We start from the raw sequence: 27,183 nt of genomic DNA, 5'->3' as shown, positions 1-27,183 counted from the left end.
AGGGAGAGGGTCGCATGCATCGTGTGCTTAGGAGGGGATTGGCCAGACATGGCAGCGATTGGCGCCATGTCTAACTCCCCTCACTTTTAACTCTAGACTAAACTACTAGATAAGTTGGGCCCAGGAAAGAACCTGCATAGACACAGGGAAAACCCTCGGCACTTTCATGCGGGATGCCAAATTTCATGCATTAATTTCAGGCAGGTTAAATACGGGAGAAAGAAGGATGGTTCAGGAAGAAGAGTTGGTCAGAGCAGAAAGAGTCTACCATGCGGGGTTTGGGCGCTTGGACTTAATGTTCGCATTGTTTGTTGTTCTGCAGTTCTGGATCTTCTGACCAGGGACGCAAGCGCCCCTGGTGGTGGCTGGCCACACCGGGCCACCCACTCCGCCTCCAGTAGCACCTAAACTAAAAGAAGAAAATTAGAACACCTTACTTACTAAAGATACACAAACAGAACATATTTCACTGTGTGTGCGGAGCGTAGGCTACATTTTTAAAGATAGTTTAAAGCTTCTCCGCACCGAGTGGTGCTGTATTCCTTCTCTTTCGAGCTTTTATACCTCTCGTCCCAACCTGCATAAGGAAAACCTAGGAACTGCTCGGGTGTGGCTACCCAACTTGAACGTGTGAAAACTGAAAATTTCCCGGAAGGTGATAGTGAACATTTTTTAAACACGAACAAATGTCTCCTGGGGGAGGGGAATGAAGTATTTCTTTGTCGATACAAACAGTTGTGTTAGTGTCGAAAGAACTTGGATACATTTTCAAGGCTAGTTTCCCACACAGAATGCAGCCTCGAAAGTAAAGGATCCCTTTGGTTGAAGCTGCATCGGTATAAGGACACGCGTGTACTCGTAAGTACTGTGCCTACGTTCTTACCACTCGTAAAACGAGCCTGGTCAAGTTAACATTCATCCTCCTGTCCCTCTCCTTCTTCTCACTTTCGCAGCGCTTATCGCCGCCGGGAATGCAGCTTGAATTCTTTAGAAGAGGGAGGGGGGGAGAGTTATTGCGACAGTAAATGGCTACTGTTTGCCAGTCAAGGTCACCGCGCGCCGTCGCTGCATGGCTGCACCTCGTGCCAGTCCGAGTGGAGTGGGCGCCCGCCTCTATCTGCACTCTGCACGCGCAGCAGGTAAGGTAACCACCAGCGCGCGACCTCGCATGCATTAGAGGTAGGCCTACTCCATGGCGCTGAGCGAAGCCGCTCTCCGTCTGGATGCGGGACAGCTGAGACAAAGGCTGAAGTGCAGTGTTCGCATTGTGGAAACAACTTAAAATTACTTCTTTTTTTTGACGTGACAACGTCTAATAAATCGATCAACGCCGGCTGCACGCACGAAATAGTGTCCCGTAACGCACAATGTCCCGTTACGCGGTGTCCCGTTACGCTCATTGTACGCTCGCGCCGCATCCATCTCTCTTCCACTCGATTGGAACAACCGTCGATTTGACTTTTTATTCAAGGCACATTAATCTTGAAACACTCCCATTCGTTTCCTACTTTTCCTATCATCGTCATATCCTTAACAGAATAACACAGATTGGAAGAAGTTAAATAGCAAACATGTATAAAAGTTATAGTTAAAATAATCTCTTCGTTAAAGTAATAAATTATTTGAATTAATGAGTTTTATTAAAAGTAAATTTATCAATTAAATTGTAGGTTTCATTTCACTCCTTCTTTGAATCCATACAAAATAATGATAATTCAATAAAAATGATTCAATTTTATTCATAAAAGTATGCAATCATTTCATCAATGTTTTGTTATGACGTTATCACGTTAAACTATCTTCCTTAAACCGACTTTAGAGACAACCAATTTTTTTATGTGTAATATCTTAGCTCTCGGTAAAACGGCATTTGGTGGGAGTAATTTCGTGAATGGAACGGAAGTCGCGTGGAACAGAAATGTGCAACCACGATGCTGCCATCTGTGGCCGATGGCGAGAACCGAAGATCGCAAAGACAAAGGGAAACTTTATATTATGTATTAACTGCTAATGGATGTTCACCGTCGAAAATCAGGTCCAAAGCCATTCAAGTCTTTTTCGCTTTTATCGGAGCCGTTTCATTATACAGTTTAACTTCTCGCTCTGCCCGTCGAATGATTCGATGGTCGACGTAGCTGCTACGGCAACGAATTCTAGCGGCGGGTGCTGAAACTACATGTGATTCGCGTCAAGAAATTTAGTTGAAAACACAATTTTCACACACACACACTCACATATATATATCACTCTCGGCATTATTTTAAAGAATTCTACTTTAAATTTTTGTGTCCGAGTTTAGTATTATATGTGGCCAAGATTGATTTAGCATTTTGTAGTAAACCCTGTTCGGCCCCAACGAGACAAGAAAGAGGCACTTTCGAAGCTCATCAACAAACGGTGCAGTGTTATCACTGAACGATAAGATAATACATATTTTACTACGTTTTTTTTTGCAATGGAAATATTAGAGATTGATTACCATACTAATTACTTTGAAAGGTCCAGAATGATACAAACACGAAGGATGAAGCTGCAAGTTGGAATCTGAGGTCTGTTATTTGCTATCCTGCTCTAATAAACTAACCCAAATGCTATCTGGAGGAATTGAGAACATTAAAATCATAATGGTTTAAAGACGTTTAAATTTTGCTTGTTAAAGAACTTTTTTGTCTGAAAAATCTGACTGGAATCGTGATGAATGACTGGATTTGATTTCTGCTTGTATGGAAACAAGGAGAGAGGTCCATCCCAGAACAAACGGATTTAATTTAAAAAAATCCCTTATGGCACAGCTTACAGGCGTAGGTAGATTTCGAAGAACCTATTTCTTCTGAAAATGTTTTGGAAACATCCATAAACTCCTGGAACATTTTAAGAACTTAATGTAGATACATAACAGCCCATCTGTTCGCCAATATTCAGAAATGATCGATTAAACATTTTCTCGTATTCCTTGCAGCGAAAATATTTTGAATGTTTTTAACTAAATGCATCCAGCATTGAATATCTTAGCGAATTTCATGTTATGCCTACTAAGGTAGTTATGTAATTATTTTTGACCTTTAAACAATATTTTTCAACCCTTGCACTAATATTTGGACAAAGGTTTAAGGTTATATTAAGATGTGTAAAACAAATTCCGACGAGTTTGATACTAAGGAAGTTTTATATATATATATATATATATATGTGTGTGTGTGTGTGTGTGTGTGTGTTTTTGAAAGGTTGTATGAATTGTTGCCCCTTGGATGGGCAGCCCTTCAGGATTTTTCTGACAGTGGTTAGTTTTGGTTAGGTTAGGTTAGGTTAGGTTAGGTTAGGTTAGGTTAGGTCACTTTACAACAATTCAGACAACCTTTCAAAAACACCACTGTCAGAAAAATCCTGAAGAGCTGCCCTTCCAATGGGCAACAATTCTGTCGCCCCGTATAGCTATTAAATATATATATATATATATATATATATATATATATATATTAATAAACTTTTGAGTTGACGATTTTTTTGTTGTCTTTCTACTCTTGTAAATTACACCCCTTGCAGTAATGATTTGTTACATAAAATATACTTTATACAAAAGTTTTCAACAATATTTAAAAAGTTAAACAAAAATAAGCATTAATCGATAGAGTCCTTGGTAGGGAAGTTAAATATATTTTCTTATTTCAGCCCCAGGTTTTTCAGCCCCTTTCAGTAATTGTTTGTGTTTTGAATATTATTTCAGAAAAAACTTAAAGATATAAATTTTAAGATTTGCAAACAATGGGAACGGATTTGATAGTATGCCTTCTAAGAAATTGATTAATTTCTTCTTTTAAATCCCTATTATTCATCCTTTTCAGCAATGGTTGATTGTATCGAAAATTATTTCAGACAAAAGTTTTGATAATATTTATAAGGTTTATAATAAATTATAACGTATTTTATCTTGTGCCTACCAAGGGAGTTATGAATTGCCATTCAACCTCTGCTTATTCCTTCCCGTTGCTGTAATAGTTGGTCGTATGAAAAATTATTTCAGACGAAAGTTTTTGATAATAATTTAAGGTTTTGCAATAAAACATAACATATTTAATAGTGAACATGGTACGGAATTTATGATTTTTTAAAATTATGCCCCTTAATTTTTTCAACTTCCTGCAACAATGGTTCGTCTTATCAAAAAAATTTTCTAACAAAAGTTTTAGATCAAATTTATGATATGAACAAGCAATTATTACGAATTCTATGTTGTGCCTACAAAGGAAGTTATGAATTTTTTTGTCCTCCAACCCTTTTTTTTTTCAACTCATTGCAGTCATGGTTGGTCGTATCAAAAATGTTTTACACAGAAATTTTTGGTATTCGTCCGACGAGTTATAATACTTCAAACGGATGTGATATTCATCATATTATGGGAGTTATATCGATTTTTCTGTTTTAAAAAACATTCCTCATTTCTACCCCTTTGGTCGGATATTGTACATTAACGAACGTTGACCGAGATTTTCCATTTTTTATATTTTATGTATTAGTTTGGAAGTTATTTGTGAAAAATTACGGCAGTTATCTTCTCGTGTCCTCGCTTCAGGAAATTTCCCTCCAAGTTCGGCTCCCACTGTCGCCAGACTGATGCTCACCAGCTTGTTCAGCTACCACTGCCGTGTAGACCTAGCACTACACTGTTGAAGAAAATACGTAAACGGCAGTTTATATATATATTTATACATACACACAATATTAAGTTGGTGATGGATTTGGGGTCTATGGACCATGAAACGAAAAATTATATAAAAAAATTGGTTGTCTATAAAGTCGGTTTACGGACGATAGTTTAACGTGACAACGTCATAACAAAACATTGATGAAATGATTGCATACTTTTATGAATAAAATTGAATAATTTTTATTAAATTATCACTATTTTGTATGGATACAAAGAAGGAGTGAAATGAAAATCTACAATTAAATTGATAAATTTACTTTTATTTGCACTCATTATTTCAAATATGTTTATAAGTTTAACGAAGAGATTATTTTAACTATAACTTTTATACATGTTTGCTATTTAACTTCAAGATCGTCGAGAATGTTTTACGCTTTATCGCAATTACATATTTAACGACGAAGTTTGTTCGTCATGAAATTAAACGTAAAATTTAATAAAAATGCCCTTGCAGTTAATAAAATTAGTATTAGTAAGTTTAAGAATTTCGGCTTTAATCTCCAACCCAGACACTCGTGGTGCGCTGGGGATGAGATTAAAATTCGTCGAGAATATTTTTACGTTTTTATGTCTTCCACTGCTCAATATGATATGCAATTGAGGCCCCGGGCACGAAATTTTATTTATAATTCATTAATAATAACGCCCCTCGCGATAAACAAAGGAAAATATGTATTAACGAGTACCTGGTTGCCGCGGGAGCGGATAGATAGCGCGATTCGTTCGGTTCGCGTCCGTCACCGTAGGGGAATAACATTATTTCGTTTTTATAATACGATTTTATAACAAATACGCATCCCACATACACCAAACTTATTTATAATGCGTTACAATATTTTTTAAAACATTGTGCAAAAGATCCCGGGTGCAATTTGAATTATTATGTGTAACTGTAAAACACCATTGTTCGTACAAAAGCGTATTTGAAAATTCAACATTACTTTTAAATAACCGTACCGATTGTGCTGAAAATCGGTGGACGATCGTTAAATTACATAATATTAATAATTAAAAAGACGAAAACATGATTGAAAAGACAAATCGATTGTTGTTCTAATCGAGTGGAAGAGAGATAGATGCGGCGCAAGCGTACAATGAGCGTAACAGGACACATCGTAGTGGGACAATGTGCGTTACGGGACACTTTTTCGTGCGTGCAGCCGGCGTTAATCGATTTATTAGACCTTGTCACGTCAAAATTTTCCGGAAGTCACACCTTGGTAACAGCTAGAATAGTATTTTTTTGAAACCTACCTAAAAAAACGCATTGTTTTACGTACCATCGATTTTTTCTAACAATTCTGTAAAAAAAGGATGTTGCGACATGTCAAATAATTTTCTGGTGATTAATGTTTTACAGGTTGGTTAGGTTAAGCTGGACACATTAAAATATTGCTGAATCATTAAAGGTTGGTTATATTAGGTAACCTGCATTTAAAATACTGTTATAGCATGTTAAAAATTAGTTAGCTTAAGTAATCTACATTTCAACTACTGCAAAATAATGTGAACGGTCGATTAGGTTATGTTAGCTGCATTTATCCGTCTCGTCTACAGCGAGGTTGTTACAGATAGCAACACACAACTACACTGGACAAGAGACATTGAGGAAAGAATCGCTCTTGGCGTAGACACTATATACCGTACATATCTAGTAAAGAACCATCTCAGCATTTTACTGGAGTGATTTCGGTAGAATCATGGGAAAACTAAATCAGGATTGCTACCCCAATGCGGGTTCAATGTTTTGCCGTTTATTTATTTTTAATTTCCTAAAGATATTTGAATCGTGGGTAATAAATTTTCACCACCAGGGAGCCAACATTTCATTGACACTCATTTGTTGATAAGGTTTTTATTTCGAATTCAACATATTTTATTTTGTGGCGAATTCAGACGTTACGGATCTAACAAACATGCTTTACACGGGGCACTAAAATCCAGAGAGAAGCCTTCTTTTCACAGACGAGAGAGCTAAACCCCCGATCGTGCATCTTCAGTGTTTTTTTTTTTTGTTTTGTTTATTGTAACTCATGATAACTAATGGTCAATTAGGTTAGGTTGGCTACATTATAAATACTTTAAAACATTGTGGACGGTTGATTTGGTTATGATAGCTACATTAAAGATACTATGAAATAATGTAAACGGTTCCCTAGCCCTGGATAGCTACATATTAAAAAGTTATTTGCTAAGCAACCATAAAATGATTTTACAGTATTTTTAATGTAGCTATGCTTACCTAATATAACCAACCATCCACAATGTTTTAAAGTATTTACAATGTAGCTAACCTATCCTAATCGACCGCAAAATTTAACGCCACACCGGTTTATACAATGAGATAGAACGGAAGAAAAAAAAAGCGAGCATGAACTTCGGGGAACTTCGGGTGTGGCTCTCTCGTCTGTGAAATGAAGGCTTCCCAAACCAAGAACTCTCTCACCAGAAGCCAGCGCGCATCCGACTCCGCTTCGGAGGGCGGCTCGTTACATAACCTTGCTCGGTAGTTTACATATCCTGAGTTCTTATATTAGTTTGGTGACGTCCTACGTTTTGACGCCGTGTCGACACATCACGTTTTATTTGGCCACCTCATATTGCCACGCATGTGCTAGCATAGCCTAGTATTTACTTGTATAATTTGATGAACTAGCATTAAATTTTGGAATAATAATAAACGTGCCTCAACCTTTTAATTAGAAATGGGGGGGGGGGGGGGTGAATAAATATTTAAAGTTATTTAAATGATTTATTTGTTGTAATAGTCTGTTAACATCACTATTAAAAATGGTCCAACATAATTAATTATTATACTTTTAAAATGTACATTGATTCTGTCAAACGTTTATATAGGTCTACTATATAGTATTACAATATCATCTTTGAAAGATTTGTGCAATGTGAGTGCATGACTTGATGTAAGCTTTTGTACGTACGCCATTGCTAAGCACATGTATGTCTGTAGAAGAAAACTAAGTCCATTTTTCTTTGTTTTTCATTGTTTGTTGACAATATTCCTGTTATGGAATATTATGTGGTGTTTATATCCTGTTGACAACAGCAATTTTTTTGCTTAATTTGTGTTTTTTTTCTTTTGGGTTTTTTTGTAGTTTCCTTCTACAGACATACACGTGCTTAGCAATGGCTAGAGACCCGCAAAATTCGCGGATTCATTTACCTCTAGGATAGACTGCACAGTCCTTTAAATACTCGCGGAAATGACACCTGTTAATTGGCTACTGACGCGTGAGACGTCCCAACTAGGCTGTCCGTAATTCGGCACTTTTTTGGTTTAGTGTTTCCCATTGGCTCACAGTTCCCCGGATAAAATGTGGTCCAATCGCAGAAGCGGTACGAAGGTATAGTTGTTTTTGATGCTATAGCCTATCGCGAAATGAATCCGCGAATTTCGCATGTCTCTAGATGTACTTCTGTCATGTTTCAGGAATGGCTTTCGTTTTCGTCCCGCTGTACGTGCACGCGATCACGTGGGCGACGGCAAGTCTGCTGCTGTTATGGCTGTGGACGTCGCACGTCTACGGCTACTGGACGGCGAGGGGCGTGCCGAGCCCGAGGCCCGCGCCGCTGTTCGGGAACATCAGGGACATCGTCCTGCGGCGCGAGTACACGGGCAAAGTCTTCCAGCGGCTGTACCGCGCCCTCGGCGACCACGGGCTCGGGGGAGTGTACCTGCTGTTCCAGCCGGCGCTGCTCGTCAGGGACCCGGAGCTCGTCAAGACGTTCCTCGTGAAGGACTTCGAGCACTTCCACGACCGGGGGTTCAAGGTGGACGAGCGCGCGAGCCCGCTGAGCGCGCACCTCATCAGCCTGGCCGGGCCGCGGTGGAGGCGCCTCAGGGCGGAGCTCACCCCCACCTTCACCTCCGGCAAGATGAGGCTCATGTTCGGCGCCGTGGCCGAGTGCGCCGGCGAGATGGCGCGCCGGCTGGCGGGCGTGTCCGGGCGCGCGGGAGGCGTCGACGTCAAAGAGGTCGCGGCCCAGTTCACCACCGACGTCATCGGCTCGTGCGCCTTCGGGCTGCGCGTCCACTCCATGGACCGCCCGGACTGCAAGTTCAGGAAGCTGGGCCGCAAGGTGTTCGCGCCGTCTCTCCGCATGTACCTCCGGATATTCACCATGATGTGCCTGCCTTCGTGGATGCAATTCCTGCTCGTCGTTTTCAAAGATCGGGAGACGGAAAGTTTCTTCATGGACTTGGTGAGGGACACGGTAAAATACCGCGAAGAAAACCACGTAGTGAGGAATGACTTTCTGCAGTTGCTCATACAACTGAAGAACAGAAAGCAAGTTGCAAATGGCCAGTCTATGAACTCAGTGGATGCAAAGGAAACTAAAAACGGATATGGTGTTAAAAATCACCAAACACCAGATTTCGGTAAGTAGTGTTTGTTTTAACTGTTAAAATGTAGCTTGTATACGTACACAGAAAAAAAAAATCTGTACGTTTACCAAAGATTCCTTTGGAAGCAAGTTACCAATAAATAGTTTGTAATACTACAGGAAATATACTGTAACTTTGTACAACGTATGGCTATGGTTATTTTGGCATTTATGAAATACGATTTTTTAAAGATAATACTGAGTATTTCTTACGAAATTTGGCGCATTTCTTTTTTAAATTAATGTTTCATTCAAGCATAATTTTTTAAACCATGAAAGAGATAATCCAGTATTCAATAACTTGACTTTATTTTGTTTTATTTTATTATAATGCTTATTAATATACACAGTTTAATACTGGAAAGCTATTCAGAAAACGGTTAACAAATAACTTTAACTATTGGATGTACTGGGACAACACAAATAAAATTGCGCGGGTAAGAATCCGATCCCAGTGTTACAGTGAACTATGTTTGGCGGTGATACGGTTGTTTTTTTATGAAAATGTACAAATTTACAAATATCTGTAAATTTACATGAATATTTTTGTTCTTCATTTACAAAATAATTACACTGTATGGTTAGTAAGTAATTATTATGTTGTTTTTTTTTGTTGTTGGCTGACATAATATTTTTACTACACCTCAAAAGCTAATTAGAAGATTAGACACAAATTGCAGATACATTTTAAAAGTTTTTTGTAGTTTATGTTTATTTTTTTCCCATCTTACTTTTGGTCGTTGGTGTTATCGAACTGATATTAAAGTGTGGTATATTTAATTTGCCCAGAACTTACAGAAAACCTGATGGCCGCCCAGTGCTTTGTGTTCTTCATGGCTGGGTTCGAGACTTCTTCCACGACGATGGGCTTCTGTCTGCACGAGCTCGCTGTGAACCCCGACGTGCAGAAGAGGCTGAGGAACGAGGTGGACGATGCTCTTGAGCGCCACGGAGGCGAACTCTCGTACGAGGCAGTGCAGAGCATGAGCTACATGGACCTGGTGGTCAGCGGTAAGCAACGAAACACAGATACATACACCCCTGGCGAGGCGGGATGATAAGCGCGACGCTCGCTGGTGCTTCTAGCGCGGTGTCTCCTCTGAATTGGCGCGCAGTCTTCTCGTCGTCACAGGATAACTGTGAAATTTGAGCAGTGACCGTAACATTATATTACCAAGAAATGAAGATAAAGGTGAAATGCAAGTCCCTCTTAAGTGCTTTCAACGATCTCTACCGGTTGTTTTACGCCTAAAATTTACTCTGAAAACATGCATTTTAGCCATTTTAACTCTTCTAAAAATATATTTTAAAAACCTAATCCAAAATCAAAAGTACTTTTCGACCCACAGCGAACTCTTAAATGCCTTTCGTAAGTAGACCCCACTGGGATATCTTGAGTAGTTTTGAAATCGCGTTGTTTTTTCCTGAAGCTCTGTGCACCGCGTGTGTGCCCGGGTAGGCGGGGGCCTTAAGAGGTCCTCGACCTTAGATCGCTTCCCAGCAATGCGACTAGCATCCACTACGCTTCTTCACAAATCACGATTTCTGCCATTAGCGCTGTCAATGTTTTGGCATGCTGAGAAAAAATAAAATATTTTGTGCCTAACACGAAAATATTTTGTTTACGAAGACCCTACTAAATAATTTGTGTTTACGAACAAAATAGTTTTTTTTTAGTTACATATTAGTGACAGCAAAAGTTTTTGTCACTAATAGAATTTTTTTTTAAACAAAATTATTTTGCTGTCATTAAAAAATATTTTATGGGTCATGTAATGACCAAATAATTTTCACGATGTGATATTTTGCTATGAACTGAGTACTGCGTGTAAAACATGATTGTTCATGCAAGTTTTACTTACGCTTGATTACTCTGTCTTCACCACGCAACAACGCCCGCAATTTGTATCTGTCCTGCAGTCTAAAGAGTGTTTCAATCACGCAATGTGTTTGAGTTGAACTTATATCAGTCGTTTCGTTGATTTTATTTATTTTGCAGAAACGCTGCGCAAATATCCACCAATACCAATGTTGGATAGAGAATGCACCAAAGCGTACACTGTTCCTGGTACCAATGTTCACCTGGAAGAAGGTATCAAAGTAAAAATTCCAGTGTATGCAATTCACCACGACCCTAAATACTACCCGGAACCAGACAAGTTTGATCCAGAGAGATTTACAGAAGAAAATAGGAGAAAGATACCGCCGTTTGCTTACCTGCCGTTTGGAGAAGGACCCAGAATGTGCATAGGTAAGTTTTACAGGCTGTATACATATTGGCGACGTTAAGTTTAGTACTAACAGTGACAAAACCCGTGGGCAAACCAAAAAAATTGGTACTTTTTAGTTCTCAGCTTACTGGAAACATTCATCACGCAGTTTTGTGTAGCACTAGAGTATCTTTCCTTCAGAGAGAAAATTCATAATGCAGAGAAGACGAGGTTATAATAACAGTTTCTTTCAGTGGTAGTTGACGGGAGATAAATATTGACATCTACTACCACTAAAGCCCCTAAAATCGCGATTTGATATATCATAGTTTAGCTATCAATTTACTTGCTGAGAACACAGAGGGCAGTAGCAGCGCTGCCTGCAGCACCTTTAGTGAGCTGACGTAGAACTACAATCAGTCTATGAAGTTTCCTTCTAACGCGCGTGGCGTCCGATTGCCCATGAGTTTTTTTGGCGTGACGTCTAATAAACCGATGAACGCCGGCTGCACGCACGAAAAAGTGTCCCGTAACGCACATTGTCCCGTTTCGCTGTGTCCCGTTACGCTCATTTTATATTGCTCTTTGCTAACCTGAACCTCCTAGCATTGCTGCAGAGTCCGTGGCGCAAATATATTATTTTTGACTGCATTTTGGTGTTGGGTAAGCCATTTTCCTTCACATCATCCTTGAAACACTCCCATTCGTTTCCTACTTTTCCTATCATCGTCCTATCCTTAACAGAATAACACAGATTGGAAGAAGTTAAATAGCAAACATGTACAAAAGTTATAGTTAAAATAATCTCTTCGTTAAAGTAATATACATATTTGAATTAATGAGTGCAAATAAAAGTAAATTTATCAATTAAATAGTATATTTCATTTCACTCCTTCTTTGTATCCATGCAAAATAGTGATAATTCAATAAAACTGATTCAATTTTATTCATAAAAGTATGCAATCATTTCATCAATGTTTTGTTATGACGTTGTCGCGTTAAACTATCGTCAGAAAACCGACTTTACAGACAACTAATTTTGTTTGTTTGGTGTTTGTAGGCATTTGTTCTGTTAAATACGAATATAAGATGCAATAATGAGTACAAGATTGAGTTGCGTGACTATGTTTATGTTTAAATGAAAAAAATTCCATTTCCCACCGTTTCCTTTTTGTTTCTCAAGTTTGTTAGGCGCCGTTGATGTTGGCCACAAACGTGCGCTCCTGCGCAGCTTCTTCCAAAAACACTTGCCATTTCTTTAAGTGCGTTATGAAAAAATTATGAGAGCGAATATTTACGATGCCCGAACATCATGCAACGAAATTCTCACATGATGATAAAAGGCTAATAACAATTAAATATATATGCTTTTAAATTGCAAACTTAGTGATTGGTTTTGATTACTGGTCCATATCATTAAAACATTAATTTATTGTAAATATTAGCTATATAAATTGTGTTTGTAAAATTTTTCAAGTGTATTGATATAATTGAGGTTATGTTCCCGTATGTATAATTTATTTTTTATTATAAATTAATATTTTATAATAATAATTATAATATAATTGTTTAGCATAGATATTGATGTTTATTTATAATTAAAATTATAACTCGATTATTTTACTAAATTAAATAATTAATTTTATATACGTGCTTATAATAACATTCAATAATGAATATTTTGTCATTTTCTAATTTTACTGAATTTATACTTTACCAACTGTATTTATAATATCACTTCAGACCTTTTATTATTTTATTTATATTAATTATTTGCATGCAAAATTAGAGATAATTATTTATTACACATAAAATACCTTCTAACGCGTGTACATAAATTACTTGCAGCCATTTTTTTTTTTAAATTATTTGTCATGAAATTATTAAAAATAATTTAGAGTTAATTGGTATTGGTTTAAGAAACGAAAAACATTTTTTTTAAATTGCCAATTGGGAAGTAGGTAGTGCTGGGGAGAGAGTTATTGAAGGTAGATCGTTAAGAAGTATTTTACAACCTCCGTAACACCAAGCAGTGTGTTTTAGATTTATTATATCAGTTTTTGCTTGCATCACAACAAAAAAATTAGTTTTCTGTAAAGTCGGTTTACGGACGATAGTTTAACGTGACAACGTCATAACAAAACATTGATAAAATGATTGCATACTTTTGTGAATAAAATTGAATCATTTTTATTGAATTATCGCTATTTTGTATGGATACAAAGAAGGAGTGAAATGAAATCTACAATTTAATTGATAAATTTACTTTTATTTGCACTCATTAATTCAAATATGTTTATTACTTTAACGAAGAGATTATTTTAACTACCTATAACTTTCATACATGTTTGCTATTTAACTTCTTCCAATCTATGTTATTCTGTTAAGGATAGGACAATGATAGGAAAAGTAGGAAACGAATGGGAGTGTTTCAAGTTTAATGTGCCTCGAAAAAGTAAAATCGATGGTTGTTCCAATCGAGTGGAAGAGAGATAGATGCGGCGCAAGCGTACAATGAGCGTAACGGGACAATGTGTGTAACGGGACAATGAGTAATCCTTTTTCGTGCGTGCAGCCGGCGTTCTTTGATTTATTAGACGTTGTCACGTCAAAAATGTTTGCATGTGAGTCACGTGTTGTGTTGCAGGCATGCGGTTCGGACTGATGCAGGCTAAAGTGGGTCTGGCGGCTCTGCTGTCCAAATTCGAGTTCTGCAAATGTCCCAAGACGCAAATTCCTTTGGAGATGGACGCCGTTACGATAGTGACTTCTCCGAAGGGAGGAGTTTGGCTGAAAATAATTGACAGGCCGAAAATAAACCAATTATGAGTTCTTTGCTTCAGTTTATCAAATTTTTCCTTCACTGAACTGTCTTTGCTGAGGGGAGTGATTGAAATAAAATATATCACGCACTTAAATTAAATATCACTATGCTGTAAATTTGTAATAAGACAGAAATAATTTTAAAATAATCATAACATTTACACTGACGTTGCACAGTTTTTCTTTACCGTGTATGTTTTTTTATTTCGAAATGAATGTAATTAATAAATAATAAATAACACGACGTAAATTTCATTGATCAAAATGTACTGCTGGTTTGCCAACTGGCGAATAGTTCACAAAAGTAGATATTACAAATATTTTGTATTGATAATGTATACATGTGGAAAGTTGTATGTTTGTTACTCAATCAAGTATGAATGGATTTGGACAAAATTTTAAACACTGGTAGTCCGTGTACCGGATTAACACAGAAGCTACATATAATTACGAAATTTTGCCACAAGGTAGTAAAAATTGGTTAGATTTGATATTAAATAAAAATAAATTCATAGCAGGTTAGACATTGGACATTAATTATATACACACAAACAATGGGCGTATTTTCTCGATGTACACCTAGATTTATGCTGTTCTAAAGGAAAACCACGCGGTCTTTATAACCAGAAAACGTAGGGTTTTCCATTTGATTATGAGCTAAAATAGCTTGTTCTCTTACGCTACTACAATCCATATTACAGTAATTACTTAGACACGCAGCATGCAAATTGCTTTGTACCTGAAATATTCATAGAATTGTTAATGGATAACTTTTCCACTCATAAACTGTAGTTCACGCGCGTACAGTCCTACCAAAACTAAAAAAAAAAATCATCTATGTTCAGGATGAGCACAAATGATCAGTACTCTATCAAAAAAACCATTAAAAAAATTGGTTGTCTGTAAAGTCGGTTTACGGACAATAGTTTAACGTGACAACGTCATAACAAAACATTGATGAAATGATTGCATACTTTTATGAATAAAATTGAATCATTTTAATTTTAATAGTAATAGAATAAATACTTGAAATTATACTAGTAATCAGATTTTTAAAATGCAAGAATAATTAACCTTTATTGCCGAATTGTTGTAATAAGCAATGAAAACCACATTAACTTTTCACTTCACTTTATAAACAGTCGACGAAACAGTTCACGTGTAAATGACTTGTAGTTAATTTTAAAAACTGGCGTTTAGCTATAAAGTTTAAATATAATTATGAACAAGTTTTCATATAAATAAAATGTAATCAAATATCTATCATCAATTTTATGAATCACCATAATTTTTTAGTAAATTGTAACATAACCTATTATTACTGCACTCACCGACAGCGTAACGGAATACAGCGTAACGGAACAATGAGCGTAACGGGACATCGTAACGGGACACTTTTTCGTGCGTGCAGCCGGAGTTCATAGATTTATTAGACGTTGTCACATCAAAAAAATAAACGAGGTGCCGGATTTATCTGAAACCTTTCTAGGTTTATAAAGAACCACAAAAAAATATATTTTTTTTTACAAGTTACGGTGAGTGACGCAATACGCGCTCATCGAATTACTCTGCAAACATCGAGTCGGTATTCAAACTCTCCCCACACTTGTGCAATGTGCACTGTGATTCACTGTCTCAGGTTCGGCGGATATAGCGGCGCATGTGGCAAGATCACTTTGTCTTTGGCAGGGCCCCACAGAAAGAAATCGCCCGGTGCCCGCCTCGTCAGGGGTGTATGTGTGTCAGTGAGGCGGGATGATAAGCGCGACGCTCGCTGGTATTTCTAGCGCGGTGTCTCCTCTGGACTGGCGCCTTTGAATATATATACTGTATAGAAGTCGCCAGCCCAGGTTAAAATTTCTAATACGGTTTTGAGGTAGTTGGTTAATTCACCGCCGCAATCGCCACCATCTCTAGGGCATCGACTTGTGGTGGTCCCTAGCGAACAAGTGTCGAACTCTTCAAACACCCCTTCCCCCTCCCGTAGAACGACCTTGAGCTGCAGTGAATGATTGATGGGGGGTGCGGGGAATGACAGCGGGTGACAGCGCTGCGCTCTAACGTGTAAATAACAACTAAGACGATACAGGGCGTTACGGCAGCGCACTGCAGCGGTGAAGTTCCCAAGCTGCTCATCATAAGCTTCTGAAAAACGCAGAGTAAATCCTATCCACTCGCGACTTCTATACAGTATATATATTCAAAGCTGGCGCGCAGTCTTCTCGTCGTCACAGAATATCTGTGAAATTTGAGCGGTGACCGAAACATTATATGGCCCAGAAATGAAGATAAAGGTGTAATGCAAGTCCATGAAGTGTTTTCAAGAATGTGTACTGGTTGGTTTGCGCCTAAAAATTACTCTGAAAACATGCGTTTTAGCCATTTTAACTCTTCTAAAAATGCCGTTTAAAAACTTCATCCGAAATCAAAAGTACTTTTCGGCCCTCAGCGAACTCTTAAATTATTTTCGTAAATAGGCGCTACTCGGATCTCTCGAGTAGTTTTGAAATCGGGTTGTTTTTCCTGAAGCTCTGCGCACCGCGTGTGTGCCCGGGTAGGTGGTCGGCACTTGTGCGACCCGGGTGTCTGAGAACTTAGGCCAGAAAAAAGATATCGACCACAAAGTTTACTCACTGAAAAAAAAAAAAAATCTAGGTTCGACCATGCCGAAAATCGATATTGGATTACCGTGGTGGGAGGCGTGTTATCGGACATCTGCAATCGTAACTACAGCTGTTGTGTTTCAAACACAAAGACAATCCTGAGCACGACATGTCTGTATTTTTCACGCAATACATTGAAACGCTTGTATTGATTGATGTTGCATTCCGCTGTGATTTCTCATTACCATCCTTGGGTTTATAAAACAAAAAAACTACGCGCTTGTTTATCGCCCGACAAAAGGTCATTTTCACCGAGAAGAAAACCGCTTATCACGGGTAGTAATGACGCCATTGTTTAGAAACGTTCAAAGGGCCGCAAAGTGTCACATGTGACTTGTGCTCTTCAAAGATTATACAGTAACGTGACATCGCTTCAGCAATGATTACTGTGGATGGCAAAGATCTTGTCTTAGGTGACGCAATGAAAGCTGCAGGCATGTAGCATCTCCACAAACAAACTCAGCTACTCACTCAGATGCACCGATGCACGCAAAATTGTACTCGCTTGAAACTTGCATCGCATCATGAAATTGAATGTGAAACTAATACTTTTTTTTTAGGTTTCAAGTCAATTTAAATGGCTGCTTTGTGATATGGTTTAATTTCTTTCGCAAACAAAATATTGCTTGATTTTACCTGGCCTTTTAAAATAAAATAAAAATATGACTTAAAAAGTCTAAATAAAATTAAATAAATATTTCTGAAATAATTTATATACTTATAGCCGCGATCTGTAAAAATAAAAATATGGTACTTTTCCTCCTGTTTTCCTGTTTTGATGGGGGAGGTGGGGTGACGGAAGACTGCCATACTGGAAGACTACCATAATCGAAGAATTCCGTCTGGGGGCGACGGAAAACTACCATAAGTTAAAACGCGACATGGGTAAATTATGTTTATTATCTTAAAAAGAATTTGAATAAATAAGCAGCATACAAAGTCTTGTGATTCTAGATAATGTTTTAACTCCAGGTCACTAGTTGAAATGAAATGCAATCTAGTGACTGAAAATCACAATTCCCTAACAACCGACGCTTAAGTAAGTAAAATATTGCATTATATATATATATATATATATATATATATATATATATATATATATATACTAATATTATAAAGCTGAAGAGTTTGTTTGTTTGAACGCGCTAATCTAGAATATATAGTATGTAAGTTATGTAATTAATGTAAGTAATGTTATGTAATTAATGTATGTAATGTTATGTAAGTAATGTATAGTATATTTATCGAGGAAGGTTATATGCTATATTATATTATCAATAACATTAGGGATCCTTACTAAAAGTCCAATTTAGAATCAAATGCGTTGGAGGGGGTTAGATACAACATGCAGTACACGTACGAAGTGTGTGTTGACAATGCCGCAGGCGCTAGAAGTTTATTTCCTATTGCCTATTAACATTGTTGCCACGCACTAGATGCCTTATCATTCTTAATTTCCCCATAAAAGTAAAAAACACCCGTCTAATATTAACAAAGAAGCAATCACTGCCCTCATAAGAGTTCAATTAGTATTTAAATACTTTTTATCATTTTAAATCGCAAACCTAAACTATTGTTTTTTTTCCCTCTCTCTGTGTTTAATTTTTTTTCTTTTACTAGAATTATTTTTATTATTTATAATTAATGTTCATTTTTCGGACCATCAATAATTTTCCTCTCCCGTTACAATTCTGACAAGGACTTGTGTGTGTATATATATATAAGCGAAATACCACTCACTGACTCAATCATCACGAGATCTCTAAAACTATACACCCGATTGACTTGAAATTTAGCATAGTTATTCATTTTGTGATGAAGACGCTCACTAAGAACGTATTCTGCGGAAATCCGATCCCAAGGGGATTTTCGGGGGCGTAATATATCAAAATTTCCAGTTTTTGGTAGGAAATCACCATGGCAACGGCTGTTTCTTTGTTGATGCTTCATTCGTCTCTATGGCAACGACTATTTTATTGTTAGTGCAGTCCTCATCACCGTTTAAATTTTGCGGGTACTTTAAATATCAAAAATTGCCCCTTTTTTAAGTATGTATATATATTTTACAGACTTGAAACTTCACAGTAATGTTCCTTATGTTACGCAGGATGACATTTTCCGAAAATTAGATCCCATGGGTGGTTAAAACCAGACAACAGTGGGTACTTTGTCTGCATGAGAACAGGATTTTGCATTTTTCATGCCTTCTGCGTCTCCATGGCAACGGGCATAGCGCGGCATTGGCGTATCCACAAGGAAGGGCATGTATAATGAGCGGCGCAAGAGTGAACTGCCTATAGACTGCCGTAGCGAAGTACGGGTACATCAGTTGTACGTTGCGTGCACGAGTCGGGAAACCATCGGTGCTATTCATTTTCTCTCCGGTACATTATACAGCATTGTAATAAATTTTCACTGAATTTTTTTTTAATTTACCATTACTGTAAATGGGATATATGGCTTAATTTGTTTCCATTAGTATAGATGTGAGAAGCCGGGTCGGGCAGCTAGTGTGTGTAGGTGAGTGTGTGTGTGTATGTGCTTGAATATATATATATATATATATATATATATATATATATATATATAAGAGATTTCCACCTATGTACTGACTCATCACGATATCTCTGGAACCATAAGGCCTAGAGACTTGAAATTTGGTAGGAATATTCATTTCGCCGAGTAGAGGTCAGCTAAGAACGGATTTAAAGAAATTCCACCCGCAAGGGGGGTTGCGGTGGCGTTAATTTAAAAAATCCACATTTTCAAACTTTTGCTCTTATACCTGTAGGTATAAAACTTGGCCAGAATATTCTTTTTGGCATGTTAAAATTTACCAAGAACGAATTTTATGGAATTCCACCCACAAAGGGTCGTGCGGGGGCGTTCAAAAAATTTAACTTTAAATCTATAGACTCTAGAGATTTTAAATTTGGCGAAATTATTATTTTTGTCATTTTGAGTTCAACTGAAAACGAATTTTACGAAATTCCATCCACGAAGTGGATTGCGAGTGCGTCATAATGAAAGTAACAAAATATATTAATACATTTCGGGCTCTAATGAATAATAAAATTAATATGTAGGATTCTATACGGGTTCAATTTAGATTTCTGATGTTGACAGAAATATTCTTTTGTTATAGAAATTGAATAAGCGTTGTAAAAAAGCATAACCACAATTCTTTGTTTGTTAATAAACTCATCAGCATTTGATTTCAATCAGCGTCTTAAGTAATTGAAAAAATGAAGAAGTTTTTAACTAACCAAGTGTTAATTGTTATAACTGTCACTACATTATAAATGAAAAGTTATATCTTATCTAATATTTTTTCCTTATTCATAACTTTTCATTGCTGAGAATACAACAATTGAACTTGGAGTTCAGTTTTCGCACGTAGATGACGATGACATTTATTTTCTCTCCTTCTCAAGTCTCGATTTTTGATTTATTACGTTCTTCGACTATTATTTTACCTCTGAATTTGCAAATCTCCAGTTCGAAAGATTGAAATCAGAAGAAAAAGAATAAATGTTACCAATTAATTAGAATTAATTTAATAAATTGTATTTTATTTAATTTATAGAGATCATAATGTATTGTCTCTATTATTAATTGCTCTAAATTCAATTATTTATAAAAATATTGGCCATTTTTTAATTAGTTGGTTCATATTTGGTTATTTTATTTAACATTAAATTTTATTTTAATTTTAATTAGTTGATTTTGTAATGTGTAAATATATTAATTTTTATTTCCGTTATTAAATTGAAATAGGTTATATATTTGTAAATAATTTAAATAAGATTTTATTGTAATTTGTATTATATAACTTGATTATGTTCCTTGAATTGAAGCTATCTTAAAAACAAATGACATTCATTTTGATACTTCTTTTTTTATTGTGTCAAAATAAAATAATAACCAGACAGTTGTAGGGTAAATATTTTCTAAAAACTGATCATATTGATTTAATTAAATCAAGTAGATCTGATTTAAGTGAGATTAATTATTAATCTATAATTGTTCTTATAATTTTCTTCGTTTTGATGATTTTTTTATTTGAGTAGAATGTTATTTAATGTGTAGTTGATGATAATTTAGTTCATTGTAATTCAATTCAGAAGTGATTTGATTGATATTTAAAGTGAGTGAAATCAAACTAAGTGAACTCAATCAATAAGAAGTTATTCTTCATATTCTTGAAGTTTTTGTGAGTTTTTATGTAATTGGTTTTTCCGTTTATTTCCCATGTAATTTATCACAATAATTTTAAATAATTCAACTTATGAAGTAGTAACTGAAATATTAATTACATCTCCATTTAATAGTAATTACTAGATTCTTAATTACATTTAAAAACATCCGTTTATTATTTTCTAAAGTTTATTAAACATATTTTTTTTTAAATTTGATTTGTTAAGTTATTGATAATCAATACATTAAATGAAATTTGATTTTTGGTTATAGTGATAATTTAATTTTTAAACTTTTTTTTTCAATTAAATTTTATTATGTACAATACTTACCCACTTTAATTTCCTATCCATTTCATTTAATACTGATACACAGTGAAGCGTGGACGGGTTTAGCTAGTTTATATCATATGTTTAAAATGCCACGACAGATTGTCACCATCACGTGTATAACCATCTATAGTACTGAGGTGGTAATTTAATTGATTTAATTTTACGTCATGTCTATCAAAATAACGATAAAATAAACTTAAGCATGAATAATTTCCCAAAAATAATATATTTTTTACGTTACTACATCTTTAATAAAACCCACATTATATTTCTGATGGGCTGTTGGGGTTCACTTTTCGTAGGCTGACTTCACTACTACCTTACTTCTTAATGGCGGTGGTGTTTTTTTTCCTGTTGGGGATGTTACAGGGTATTGTGATTCCAGCATTATGTTTTTAGCATGTGCTGTGAAAACTATTAGAAGAGTATTTTAACATATAGATGTACAGAAAAAAACTATTGCCATTAAGAATATATAAAAAAATCACAGCATTTCCAACCTGTATACTGTGAAAACGGAATATTAGTTATACGTTACTTGAGAACGATTTACGTTTGCTGTTTAATTTTACTGATTAAGTATTTGTGAAATTAGACCTATATTATAACTGCCTCAATGACTAAGAAATCATTTAGAAATACTGTAATGAGCTGGTTAAGTGAAAACATTTTAGTATATTAATTTAATAAATATTTTACCAGAGGAATAGCATATATTCCGATATTTTTCTTCTTATTCTGAAATGCTTAATGTCCGTAAACATATAAATAGCGAGGTCAATGCAGACGGCAAAACACAACGCCACAGTAGAGCGACAATGTGAAAGGAATTATAGCCGTGACCAATAGTACGGAACCATCCTACCATTTTTCTAGAAAAAATCGGTGGGGCTGTATCGAGACTCAAGGCCGTTGGTTTCACGTGAAACTTCTGTCAGCGTGTCGCTTTTAGTGTAATGTTTTAAAATAAAAACAATAAAAACGAGAAATTGACTATGTATTAAAAAATTTAATTCAAAACAGACACAAAATGGTTGCTTACTATTAATTTCAATTAATATTCGACGAAAATTTTGTTTACCATTGGCCTGTGACATGATAAATTTGATACCGAAGTCATAATATCAAAATTAATGTTTTTTGGTGAACGTACAATCTGTATTGCCCAGTGTTGTCAGTTCTCTATACATAATCACACGAATCACCGCGCTATCACATCTGAGTCGTGAGCTACTCTGAACATAAATTTTTTCCGAACCTAAATTAAAACTAAGTGTATTTGGGAGTTCTAGGTAAGGCAGACTTAAGTGCGTCTCAGGCCGAAGCCAATATAGTTAGAAAAATGTTAAAGCAAGATGATACACACCTTTTCGTCAGACTTTTTCTGGTACCCATATGTTTAGCTGTGTTTTTTAGACGTTTCACGTCATAATAATATGACAATTATAAGTCGGGATTTGAATCTATGTTCTCTAGAATACGAATATTGTGTCTTACGACTCGGTCCATTAACCTCGATAGTGTGTTTTTTCTCATCATCAGATTGCCTTGTAGCGATTCCTTATGCTACATGCGTGAGTGTACGATTAATGCATAACAGTACAAATACATAGTTTCAGACTATAGTACTCTATGTAGGCTATCATTACATGTCTTCAAAAATTATTGACATATAATATTATAAGTAAAACTATCAAATATTACGGTCTCCTAAATTTTAATTCACGTCTTTTGATTATATCCTGTACTAGTGCGTGTAACAAAATGTGATTTTGTTTACACATTTGCCATGGGTGTAGACAGTATTTGTGGAAGGGGAGGGCAGAAACCAGTCCCTCCTCCGGAAACTCTTTTACAAAGATAATGCTTGAAAATACATTTTTAGGTTAGTTGATGATCCCTTAAGTATTTTTTTCAAATTCCTGCCATTGTAATTTTTGTAAAATAAAATTCTTTGTCTAAATAAATCTGGCAACCCTATTTTTCCAACTTTTTTTTACTACGCTCTTGACAGTTTCCTCTTTTGAGTAAGCTTCTCTGCACTAATACCTGTGCCTTGTTAACAGAAGTGTAAACAAATATACACAAAACACAAATCTGTTTAAAGAATGTCAGTATATATATGTGAATATCAACCAATTCAGTATATTTGATTAAATAAAATTTCCACTGACAAACAACATTTTAAATAATAGGTAAATTTCGGACAAACGCCCTTACTAATTAAACTGTATGTCATGACAAACATCAGTCTGTTTGTGCCTTAAGATCTCTTTCCCGAAACATCGCAACTGTTCTCTTAGGAATCATATACTGTGTTAGTCTGCGCTATCATCGTTGTGGGTTTCTAAATATCTGTTTTTTCGCTTAACTGTTGCTTACGGTGTTTGTTTGTGCTGTCATCACTGTTTCTTCAAATCGCTGGGTTCTCCTGTGCATCTCTGTATAGCCGTTTTTTTTTTTTTTTTTTTTTTTTTTCAATTTTTATCTATTCAGTTTCATCGTTGATTTATTCTGTTTGCCGTTGTGCACCGTAAATTTTCTTTGTAAATGGAACAGAAATATTCATGTAACCTTAACTATTTGTTCATTTACATGAAAATAACTGTATCAATACAAAATAGTGTTACCACTTATGCTTCGTGTTGCCCCAGTACCTCCAATATTTAGTTGTTTGAATAGCTTTCCAGGGATTAGCTGTGCATGTTAAGCACGGTAAAACAAAAGAAACCCAAAAGTAATATAAAAAAGTTAAACAATTTTCTGTGGCTTTAAAACCAAATAAATAAAATGTTTATACAATAACTTCATGTTTGTAAGCACACGCATATTTTAACTAAACACGCTCTTTTAATATCTAATATTTATTTCATAGTAACTTTACCATCGACAGTGCAAGCTCTTACATATGTTTTTACTAGTCTATATTTCTATATAATTATTGTACAGCGGGATTGTAAGTTTGTTTGCAGGAAAGTAACTAAAAAATGGCCAGACTAGTTATACAAATTATATTTCACTGTTATGAAATTACATAATTCATGCTGAACATAAGAACACATAAATTTGTTCGTTAGCGAGGTTAGATGTTACTGCACGTACTGCACGTGTTAATGACACACGAAGCTACAGTGAACTCGTGGAATAACATCATGTCAGTGTTAAGAAGACTGCAAATATCCGCTCTACCACTCTGGTTCTGGGGTAGAGCGCCTGCCTTGTGACTTGTAGGACCCGGGTTCGCGCCCCGGCTCCTCCAAGGCGGATTGCCCAGACAAAATGGCGGCATTTTCTCTGGTATGAATACAATCCCTTGTAACAAGTCAGGCTACCAAAGAAACGGTGGGTGGAACAGAAAAAAACCTTCCAGGTGGCTTCCAAATGGGGAGCCCGTTTCTTTTCTTGGGCTCCCCATGCGGTGGCCATTCCGGGGGTTTCTCCGGGGGAACGGAGTTTTGCAAAAATATTTTTTGTAGTTTTGTAGCGTTATCATTCCAACGTGTTATAAATAAAGCTCAAACAAACATTTTAATTAAGTGTGCATCAGTCGATGAGTGGTTGTGTGTTCAACCTTTTTTCTTGAAGTATTATTGTTGGTTAAATTCTAGTCATAAACCTTTGTTTTGTAGTATTGTAGCAGATTTTGACAAAAAATATTTATAGGCACATGAATTTTATTCCTAAAAAAAATTATTTCTGTAAAACCACATAGATATCAATCATGTATAATGTGTGTGTGCAGCAGTATATATCTAGATGTAAATAAAATATTCTATTTATTTCAACACGAGCAAGGTCTTCGATACTTTCCAACATAATCTTATGATTAAAAAATTGACAATTTTAGGCTTCGTCAAGCAATGCTTGTCATATAGGTTTTAATTATCTTACAAATAGACGCTTTGCAGTCGAATTCTCAAATGCAATTTCATGGTATTAGGTGTTCCGCAAAGTAGTAGTTTATCTCAACTACTCTTTAATATTTAATAAATTTTATTCCAACTATAATCAGAATTGATCAAGAAAGGATGCTGATGAAAAAAATGTAATTGGGAAATATGTATATTTTTTATTTTGTAATATAAAAAATACTATTTTTATTTTTTAAAGACTGCAAGCCTGTGCAAAGCCCATCAACATTCGAAATGTACGAGCCTATGTCTCCCCTAGACACACTACACAAAAATATTTCCCTCACATTTCAGCACCTTATAAACGTATTTTGTAGACTTTAAATAATTTATTATAGTCATTAAAAATCTTAACATCTGAGTTTTTGTGTTCAGTCACAGAAAACATTACATAAGAAAATCCTTGAATATTCCAGTGTGCAAAAATGTAAACATTTTTACGGGTAAGGCCGTTTTTCTCATTCCGTAGAATGTAAAAGAAATGTTGGCAGAATGGAATACTAGGTACCACATTTATTTATTTTTTTAATCGTATAATAAGAATACAGTGCTACCTATATAAAAAATTGGAAATCTGTATCTGGAACAGCTAGAGGGTTGACAGGGATACCTACCGAGCGTTCTATACACTACTTCGAGGACAATGCTGCTGTACTCATTCCATGGAGGGTGTAAAAAAATATGTCAGAATTCCGTTTCGTCCTTTGGACTTATGGCAGATTTCCGTTATGGTACTTTTCCGCCTTTTTCGAAGAGGCCAGGCGGAATACTGCCATTATGGTAGCTTTCCGATTTGGTAGTCTTCCGTCGCCCCATTATTTCTTCTGTCTGCGCCATGCTTGTAGCTGCAACACGACTTCATCGGTCCGTCGAAACATTTTCCCAAATTAGTGCTATTCAATAAACCCATGTTTAAACATTAAACATTTCGATGTTGTCTTCATTTTTATGTATACCACAGGAATTCATGCTTCCGAACGTGATGTATTAGCAAATCCTCGGTGAAAATTCTAAGTCATGGTGGAATTAAAGTAGCATGCGGGCTTTCGCAGCCACCGTATAATAAACTATCTTGGCTTTCGATCTACTCTGAAGATGTTTATCACGATTGAAATTGCTTGGATGTGAGTTTCAACAGTATGAGATAGTTCACGGTGTAAATGTGAAATGTCCACATTTTTTTTAAACTGCATAATGGATGTGGAGAGAGATGGCAATGTTCGAAGACATTACAAATTCGTATTCACATTCATTCCTGGAAATTACAGTTGATACTTGCACAATTTCATCTTCTTATATTCCCTATCAATTCCGTATGTTAGCTACACCTTTTTTTTTTTTTCGCTTGACAATAGCTCGTGAAAAATGAGAACACAGAGCAGTTGAACCAACATAAACGAACTTCGCAGGTTCGTATACTGGCGCAACCAATAATAAACATTCATACGTCCGTCCGTAAAAGTATGAGTTTGCCAAACATTTGATGGACGGACGTACGAAAGGATGGAAGAATGGAATTTTTCCGGGTAGTTTGATTGGCTTGCGATGACGTAACTGACGGACGGAGGTTAGACCCCGATTTCAGGAAGTGAGAGTTCTGGGCAGATATCTTTAGCCAGCCCCTTCCTTTTCCAGTTCCCCCCCCAAACACCATTAAAGTTTACAAAATCAAGCATATATACTATCAGTTTTAAAACAGCATAGTATGCAACAAAATACTAAGGTTTTTTTAAACGTAGTTTGTTTGCCCCTTTTTTTCTTTTTAAAATTTAATAAATGGTTGTTGCATGTTAATAAATGATTATCGTTAAAAAAAATTAGTTATGGTACACTGTATATTGTTAAACGAGTTTTAAATTAAATTTAAATTGAAATTAAAGTATTTGGTTTAACCTCTAATATTTTTAGGCGCACTGCAACAGTTAGTAGAAAAATAAA

At 35.9% G+C, this 27,183-nt stretch overlaps 1 protein-coding gene across 2 annotated transcripts; it reads left to right on the top strand.

Annotated features, from left to right (window-relative positions):
* Positions 1–1,047: 1,047 nt before the first annotated feature.
* On the top strand, positions 1,048–14,309 carry LOC134530201 (probable cytochrome P450 6a14). Of its 2 annotated transcripts, none has more exons than XM_063364859.1 (5): positions 1,048–1,139; positions 8,154–9,104; positions 9,899–10,120; positions 11,109–11,360; positions 13,967–14,309. In XM_063364859.1, exons 1-5 carry the CDS (start codon positions 1,070–1,072, stop codon positions 14,146–14,148), a joined length of 1,677 nt encoding a protein of 558 aa, XP_063220929.1. In that variant the 5' UTR covers positions 1,048–1,069; the 3' UTR covers positions 14,149–14,309. The 2 variants fall into 2 exon arrangements, with proteins under 2 accessions (XP_063220929.1, XP_063220931.1); XM_063364861.1 differs by lacking the exon at positions 1,048–1,139 and adding an exon at positions 2,453–2,549.
* Positions 14,310–27,183: the final 12,874 nt, after the last annotated feature.

The sequence above is a fragment of the Bacillus rossius genome, chromosome 3 (genome assembly GCF_032445375.1).
Source record: "Bacillus rossius redtenbacheri isolate Brsri chromosome 3, Brsri_v3, whole genome shotgun sequence".
Classification (NCBI taxonomy): domain Eukaryota; kingdom Metazoa; phylum Arthropoda; class Insecta; order Phasmatodea; family Bacillidae; genus Bacillus; species Bacillus rossius.
The sequence above is the reverse complement of the archived record's forward strand: the minus strand, read 5'-3'. Positions and strand labels throughout refer to the sequence as shown.